The sequence below is a fragment of the Elephantulus edwardii genome, unplaced genomic scaffold (assembly GCF_000299155.1).
Source record: "Elephantulus edwardii isolate Elephantulus edwardi_28Jun2011 unplaced genomic scaffold, EleEdw1.0 scaffold00215, whole genome shotgun sequence".
NCBI lineage: Eukaryota > Metazoa > Chordata > Mammalia > Macroscelidea > Macroscelididae > Elephantulus > Elephantulus edwardii.
Genome location: NW_006399965.1, coordinates 3,147,734 through 3,156,813, shown reverse-complemented (window position 1 = coordinate 3,156,813; position 9,080 = coordinate 3,147,734). Strand labels below are relative to the sequence as shown.

The 9,080-nt window shown below is 43.6% G+C and overlaps 1 protein-coding gene across 1 annotated transcript in view; it reads right to left on the bottom strand.

Moving 5' to 3' along the window:
* Nucleotides 1–9,080, bottom strand: part of LOC102846997 (chromosome unknown open reading frame, human C3orf33) — a 25,107-nt gene that overhangs the window by 14,435 nt on the left and 1,592 nt on the right. The window contains exon 2 of the mRNA XM_006897784.1: nt 4,411–4,470. Coding sequence (XP_006897846.1) covers nt 4,411–4,455 — 45 coding nt within the window. The 5' untranslated portion in view covers nt 4,456–4,470. The remainder of the gene's footprint in view (nt 1–4,410; nt 4,471–9,080) is intronic.

Here is a 9,080-nt window from a genome sequence, read left to right as displayed (position 1 = left end):
AGAGGCCACGCAGCCGGCACAGACACCAACACAGTGACGGGGCACCGGGTCCGGAGCCCAGTAGAGGCCACGCAGCCGGCACAGGGACCAACACAGTGATGTATCAATGGGTCTGAGCGAAGCAGAGGTCGTGCAGATGGCATGGGGAGCGACACAAAGACTGGTGTGATGGGTCGGAACGCAGCAGAGGCCATGCAGATGTCACAGGGAGTGACACAGTGACTGAGCACAGCTGAGGTCATACAGACAGCACAGGAGATGGCAGCGCTGTTGTTCACGGGGTCACTATGAGTCATAGTCAGCTCGATGGTCAAACAACATGAACATAATAGGCCATAGCAAGGAAGGGGCTCCCCTGACAAGGAGAAACCAGGACAGAGAGGGGTGCAGTTCCCAGGCTTAGTGTCGGTGGATATTCCGGATCCCAGGCTCTGGGACAGGCAGAGTGGGGGAGCAGAACGAGGGTTGAGACAGGCTGCCCTCCCAAACTAAAGTCTGGAAACTATTAAAGAACCAGGGAAGAAACGGAAGAAAAGCTCAATGCTTCTGTGCTCCAAGAACTTACGTTCCAGGTGAAGAACTTGGCATCGAGGCCCCGCTGTGTCTCCTCCTGACAGATCCCACCACAGCAGAAAGCTCAGTGTGGTGCTCGCCAACATAACAGAAAATATTTGGATGTCAGACAAAAAGTAAAATGAAATAAAAAGTGTACATAAAACCACCATGGACAACTAGAGAGCAAACCACGGGCGAGCTGAGGATGAGGGTGAGCTGAGGATGAGGGCGAGCTGAGGATGAGGGTGAGCTGAGGATGAGGGCGAGCTGAGGATGAGGGTGAGCTCGGGATGAAGGGTGAGCTGAGGATGAGGGAGAGCTGAGGATGAGGGAGAGCTGAGGATGAGGGCGAGCTGAGGATGAGGGAGAGCTGAGGATGAGGGCGAGCTGAGGATGAGGGCGAGCTGAGGATGAGGGAGAGCTGAGGATGAGGGCGAGCTGAGGATGAGGGAGAGCTGAGGATGAGGGAGAGCTGAGGATGAGGGAGAGCTGAGGATGAGGGTGAGGTGAGGATGAGGGAGAGCTGAGGATGAGGGTGAGGTGAGGATGAGGAGAAGCTGAGGATGAGGGTGAGCTGAGGATGAGGGCGAGCTGAGGATGATGGCGAGCTTCAATGCATAGACATTAGAGGATGGTGGGGAACACTTTCACTAAGATCTCATGTTAACGTGTTGCCTGAGAACCAAGCAGCGAACCCAGATCACCAACTATTTACCACTGGGTTTGTATAGAACATTCCTCTCCTCTTTAAAAATTGAAGACCAAGAGGACAGTCGTAGTTTTCTTGAATGTTCTATGAAGTGACAGAGATAGAAGGCCAGGCTCCACTATCTTACCAATGTGCACTAAATTATTTGGCTGGATGTACTCTCGGTACCAGCAGCCAGGAAATTAAAAGACAAATTGTACTGGGAAAGTCTACTGTCAGTGACCTCTCCAATGTACTGAGGAGTAACAAAGTCAGTCTGGAGACTAAGGTGTCTTTGTAATTACTTGCTATGCATCAGAGACCTGGACAATGACTAGGGATGACTGAAGGAGAGTTGATGCCTTTGAGCTGTGGTGCTGGAGAAGAATACTGAATATACCATGGACTTCTAGGAGAACAAGTTCGTCCTGGAGAGGGTGAAGCCAGGCTGCTCCTTGGAGGCAAGGATTCTGAAGCTTCGTCTGACATACTTTGGACACATTGCAAGGTGGGATCAGTACTTGGAGAGGGACGTCATGCTTGGGAGGGTGGAGGGACAGTTCAGGAGAGGAAAACCTTCGATGAGATAAATTGATTCCGTCACTGGGGTAATGGGGATGAGTGTGTTGGAGACAATAAGATTGGCAAGAGATAGAGCAGGGTTTAGCGCTGTTATACACAGGGTCGCTATGAGTTGCAAGTGACTAGATGGCACATAACAACAACAACAATCTAGACTTTGGCGCTTAAGTCACCACCTCTGGGACCCACTGCCAGCAGCCCACCTACAGACCTTACATCACGTGAGAAAATTAAGCCACTGTTAGTTGACGTATCCTTGCTTACAGCCAAAGTTACCCTAGTACCTTACAGAGTGTTTTACCCCCTCATGTTCCAATGTTCTTTTCTATCTCCTCAGTTTGTTCTCATCATTCAGTGTAATAAAAAAATTAAAAGTCTTTGAAAATAGCATTAGAACGAAAGTCTACAATGAGTAACTTTGTAATATATAAAATAAACCTATTTTAATCCCTTTAGTAACTTGGACACATCAGGAATGTGCCTAACATCCAAGGAGGATCAAGACAGGAAGGCTCTTGAGATGAAAAAGAAAACAGTAAGCTGTAACTGGTCTCTTATTTCCAACGTGAAATCGTGAACTCTATGTTCAAAATAACAAATAGTTTAAAATCATCCATAATCCATAAATGTATTATTTAAAGAGGGAGCTCTGGTAGCCTAGTGGTTACAAGAGTTGCTCTGCAACCCTAAACACAGGTGGTTGGAATTCACCAGCTTCTCCAGGGAAGAAAGACAGGCAATCTCCTCCCATGTGACTTACAGCATCTGAAAATCTGATGGAGTTGTTGTTGTTGTTGTTGTTGTTATGTGCCGTTGAGTTGTTTGTGACTCATAGTGACCCTATGTACAACAGCCCTAAACTCTGCTCTGTCCTGTGCCAATCGCACTGCCTCTGACACACCCATCCCTATTACTCCAGTCCCTGAATCAATCCACCTCATAGAGAGAGGGCTTCCCCTCCTGCGATGTCCCTCTCCAAGGACCGGTCCCTCCTTACAACATGTCCAAAGTATGTCAGATGAAGCCCCAGAATCTTTGCCTCCAAGGAGCAGCCTGGTTTAACCCTCTCTAGGATGAATGTTTTCTTGGCAGTCCATGGTACATTCAATACTCTTCTCTAGCACCACAGCTCAAAGACATCAATTCTCCTTCTATCCTCCCTAGTCATTGTTCAACTCTCTGATGCATAACAAGTGATTGCAAAGACCATAGCCTGTATCAGATGCACCTTAGTCTCCAGAGTGACACCGTTGCTCTTCAGTACTTTGGATAGGTCCCTAACAGCAGACTTTCCCATCGTGATACGTTTTTTGATTTCCTGGCTACTGGATTCGAAGGGATTCGGTAGAAGTGAAGGGGTATCCTGGTGGAGGGTGGAGCTGGTAAATAAGTGGGTCAAGACACTGGGCCAAGGCCAGAGACAACACTGTAACTAATGGTTAACTCCACAATGAGGGATTTCTCTTTCACAGTTTTATAAATTGCTTCTCTGTCAGATACTCCTCTAAATCTGAACATTCAGATTAAGACAGAGTAGGAAGAAGGATTGACCAACCACTTCTGAAACAGCCTCCGAAAACCCTGTGTACCCATGTCTTTCTGCTGGAGGGTCAGCTTAAAGTGACTTCCAACTCGATGGCACGAAGCACCACCAATTCTTTAACAGCTAACAAGAACACTGGCTCCTCAGTACCAGTCTTGCCTGAATCACTCATTAGCCATGCAAGCTTTGCTGGCAAATTTTAAATCATCAGTGGACAAGGATGTCGCAAAGCACATGGATTATAAAGTAAAGGAAAAGTAGCTTGAAAAGACTTAAAGTTCATTCGAAAAAATATATATCTATGGTCAAAGTGTTGTAAGAAACAGAGAGATGGTTTAAACAATTAGGTGAAAACACTGAGCAAATAAAATTAAGAAGAGAGAAAAGCTCTAAAGTTAATAAGAGGAGAAAAGGCAGCAGTTGGACAGGATGCACTACTGTAGACTAATAGTATGAAATGAATGGCACCATAAAGCAGTACAGAGAATAAATGAAAAAACAAACTGTAAATAGAAAAGTCCATGCCAGTCCTCCACATGGCACTGAAATGATTTTCTATGGTAAGAATTAGATTAAATATATTTTGAGCCTTGACTCATCAAATAGATTTATACTGTGTCTATTATTAAAATCTTGAAAGGACAAAAAAAATTGCATTAAGTGCAAGAATAAAATATTCAGTACCAGACAACGAAATTCATTATTGATCTATTCTAAAACCACTGCAGAAAACAATTTTGAAATGATCTGCAATGTCTGAAATGTAGTGATTATGCTATTCTGGCAAGCTAAATAATCATTTAGATTTCTTCTGAAGTGAAAGGAAATTAAAGACATGCAGGTTGTGCAATTACTTCTCATAAAATGCTGTGGATATGCTACTTTTAAGTCAAGACAGTAAAATGCACTCATCATACTAAAATACAATTGAAAGGCTTCTAATACAAATAACAAAAGTATATACTGCTTCAGATAAACACTGTCTGGTGGAAATAAATCATCTATTGCTTATTATTAAATCTCTTTCATTTTTTAAACTTACCACTCGAACACTTCTTAAAAGTAATATCATTCCAGCGACAGCCATTCCAGTGCTGATGTTCTAAAAAATAAAAAAGGGGGGGTGTTTGATGATCATTCTCATTAGTTAGTGAGTCAAGTGCTAATTAAATTGGTCGAGATTTCTTGCCTGTATCACTCTCAATACCCTGAATCTGAAAGTCTGCCTTTTGCAAAAACCTTAGTACCCTTACCCAGTAATCTTGTCCTTTGAACATTTGTAACTCCCTCAGTCTGTTCTAAGAAATCATAGTAATGAGATTCCAAACACACGGGAATGAGATACTATAGTTCATGAATAAAATAATCAAATATACATTGTTCTCTATTGATGAATTGCTTTCACCATCATGCTTTGAGTGCATGAATCAGTCTAATACTTCTCATGCAATGCCCACAAGAAATTTTACCATAAGCCTGAATTTATAGTGAAAATGTAGGTATTTGACTGAATTTATCACTAAAGCCTTAAATTACAATATATACGTGTGTAAACTGTTAGGAGAGATATTGTTGGGTGCCATCGCGTTAAATACAGTTCACAGTGACCCTATGAATAACAGCTCTGAATCGTGTCCTCTCCTGTGCCGTCCTCATCATCTCTCATATACATGAGCCCATTGATACAGCCACTGTGTTAGTCCATCTCGTTGAGGGTCTTCCTTTTTTTTTTTTTTGCTGACCTTCTACCTTAGAGGAAAAATAGTAATTTCATTTTTTAAAAGACAACAAGTATTTACAAGGATGTAGAGGAAAGTCCTGAAGCGCTTGCTGCAGAAGGTCTAGGACTGCAGCCTTCAATATGGATTGAAGCTCAACATCAAGAAAACAAAGATTCTCACCACTTGGCCAACTGGCATCATCAAGATGGATGGTGAAGAGATTGAGATTGTTTAGCAGCTTTAGTCTGCTTGGCTCTACAATCAACACTCCTGCTAACAGCAGCCAGGAAATCAAGAGACGAACTGCATCGGGAAAGTCAGCTGTGAGGGACCTCTAAGAGTACTGAAGAGCAACAACACAGTTGCAACACAGGGGTGGCTGAGTCTGTTTTCTAACCACGTATTTATAAAGGGAACTGTCCCCACCAATGACACCCACAGCACCATACAAACAGCTACATAGTCAGACAAGCCACCCCTCATGGGACTGTACCTATTTCTATCAATCATTTGGTCCAATGATGAAGCATATACAAAGAGACTAAGGTGCACCTGATCCGGGCTCTAGTCTTCACAATTACGTGCTATGCATCAGAGAGTTGGACAGTGAATAGGGATGATAGAAGGAGAATTGATGCCTTTGAGCTGTGGTGCTGGAGAAGAGTGTTGAGTATATCATGGACTGCTAGGAGAACAAACAGGTTTGTCCTGGAGAGGGTGAAGTCGGAATGCTCCTTGGAGTCAAGGATTCTGAAGCTTCATCTGACATACTTTGAGCATATTGCAAGGAGGGACTGGTCCTTGGAGAGGGACATCATGTTTGGGAGAGTGGAGGGACAGCGCAGGAGAGGAAGACCTTCGATGAGATGAATCGATTCTGTGGGTGGAGTGGTGGGAAAGAGTGCATTTGAGATGGCTAGGCTGGCACAGGATAGAATGGCGTTTAGAGCTCTTGTACCTAGGGTCGCTATGAGGTGCAAGCGACTTGATGGCACATAACAACAACAACAGAGAAAGTGGAACTGTTACTCATTTCTGGTAGGATTGTAAAATGGGGCAGCTTCTATGAAAATCATTTCAGTGTGTTCTCAAAAATTTATCACAAAATTACCATATGATTCGGCAATTTTAGTCCTAAGTAGACACTCAAAAGAACTACAAGCAGAACAACAATCAGGTATTTGTATACCAATGTTTATTATAGCACGTTGTCAAACAGTGGACACAGCCCATCAACACATGAATGAATAAAATGTGCTTATAAAAGGAGCAGTTGCAGCGAGCTCTGGTGGCCTAGTGGCAGGAAACTGCACTGCAATCCCAGAGGTGCACGGTTCAAATCCACCAGATGTTCTGGTGAAGAAGGAGGAACAATTGCCTCCTGTACCAGTCAGATCCAATTTGACGGTACACACACAAAAAGAACAAATAAATATTTAAAAAAAGAAAAAGGAGCAGTTGCAACATAGGGGTGGCTGAGCCTGCCTTTTACCCACTTATTTATAAAGGGGAACTGTCCCCACTAATGACACCCACAGCACCATACAAAGCTACATAGTCAGACAGGCCAACCCACATGGGCCTGCACCTATTTCTACCAATCATTTGGTCCAATGATCATGCTTATACAAAACCTATACCTCGACCAAGAAGCTGTTGTCCAAAAGGAGCAAAGGAACTCTGCACGGATTAAAAGCAGGAAGACTGTGCACCAGGGATGTACCCTTTCTCAATCTGTATGCTGAGTAAATAATTCATGAAGCTGGACTCTATGAAGAGGAATATAGCATCAGTACAGGAGGAAGACTCATCAACAACCTGTATTATGCAGATGACACAACTTTGCTTGCTGACAGTGAGAAGGACTTGAAATGTTTGCTGCAGATGATGAAGGGATACAGTATTCAACTGGATTACATCTCAACACCAAGAAGACAAAAATCTTCACAACTGGGCCAATTAGCAACATCATGCTAGATGGTGAAAGCACTGATACCCTTGGTACCAGCAGTGAGGAGGTCAGAAGACACATTGCATTGGGTAAGCCTTTTGTCAGGGATCTCTCCAAAATACTGAAGAGCAATGATGTCAGTCTGAAGACAAAGGTGCACCTGATTCAGGCCATGGTCTTAATCACCTGCTGTGCATCTGAGAGCTACACGATGAGTTAAGATGATAGAAGAATTGGTGCCTTTGGGTTTTGGTGTTGGAGAAGAGTAATGCACATCCTATATACTGACAAAAGAACAAACAGATGTGTTTTGGGAAAAGCCAGAGCACTCACTCCCTGGACGCAAAGATGCTACAGCCTCATCTGCCAGACTTTGGGCGCGTTGCTAGGAGAAGCTATTCCTTGGAAAGAGACATCGTGTTTGGAAAGGTGGAGGGTCAGCGATAGGAAGACTCTCAACGAGATGGACTGACACAGTGACTGCAGCAATGGGCTCAAGTGTGTAAGAGATGGTGAAGACGGCTCCGGAGAGGCCAGGGTTCAGAGCTGTTGTTCACAGGGTCGTCATGAATCATACTTGACTCAAAGACACCTGACAACGTCTGAAATAGGCAAGTATATACAGATCGAAGTTCCTTAGCGGTTCCCAGGAATGAGTGGATGAGACAGACAAGGACTCAATGCTTAAGAGACCCTGAGCTTCTGTTAAAGGGGACGGTGTGAGAGGGGAATGGGGCAGGATGATGACTGAACAACATGATTAACATGTCAATGAACTGTATATGTGAAGACGGTTGAAATGTCCAATGTTTTGTCACCCATATATTTACCACACTAAAAAATAAAATCCAAACAACCCATCATAATTCAGTGATGCTCATAAATGGCCTCCTTTAAGCTGTAGTAGAGTAGCAAGAATTTAATTCAAAAGTAAGAATCTGGCAACTCCCTAAAAAAGAGTGACAATTTAACATATTTTCCCCTCAATAAATACAACTGTTGTTGTTAGGTGGCCTCACGTTGAACATGACTCATAGCGACCCTATGAACAAAAGATCTGAACCTTGTTCTATCCTGCGCCATTTTCACAATTTCTGACACACAAAAGTCCACTGCAGCCGTCACCGTATCAATCCACCTGGCTGAAGGTCTTCCTCTCCTTTGCCAACCCTTGACCCTATGGGTTCCTATTCACTGTACATAAAAACAACCTGAAGGTCTTATACTAGGATTGAGAGAACAGACGGGGCCTTGTGCTGCTGGGCTGCAAAGTATTTGCTCTTCCTACTCAATAAATACAGGTTGAAAAGTATGGAGATAGGACACATCCCTGTCATACACCCTTCCCAAATTTGATCCATGCAGTGTTTCCTTGCTCTGTGCTGAAAACTGCCTCCTGGTTTCACATTAGCATGATCAAGTGTTCTGGGATTCCCATTCTCCTCAGAGTCAGCCACAGTTTGTTATGATCCACACAAACACCTTTGCATAATCAATGAAACACAGATAGATATCCCTCTGGTATTATCTGCTTTCAGCCAAGACCCATCTAACATTAGCTACAATATTCCTAGTACCACAACCCCTTCTAAACCCAGCCTGGACTTCTGGCAGTTCTCTGCTGATGTGCTGTTCCGGTAATTTTTTGGATAATCTTTAGCAGAATCTTGCTTGCATCTAATATTAATGATATTGTTCAATAATTTCCACACTCTGTTGGATATTCTTTCTTTGAATTAGAAACAAATATAGCTGCCAGTCAGCTGGCCAAGTGGTTGTCCTCCAGATTTCTGGGCTGTATGAGAAGTGTGACATCAGGATTGGAAGAAAATTCATCAACAATCTGCAATATGCAGATGACACAACCCTGCTTGCTGAAACTGAGGAGGACCTGAAGTGCTTGCTGCATTAGGTCAAGGACTTCAGCCTTCAATATGGACTGAGGCTCAATATCAAGAAAACAAAGATTCTCACCACTGGGCCAACTGGCAGCATCAGGAAGGATGGTGAAGAGATTGAGATTGTTTAACAGCTTTAGTC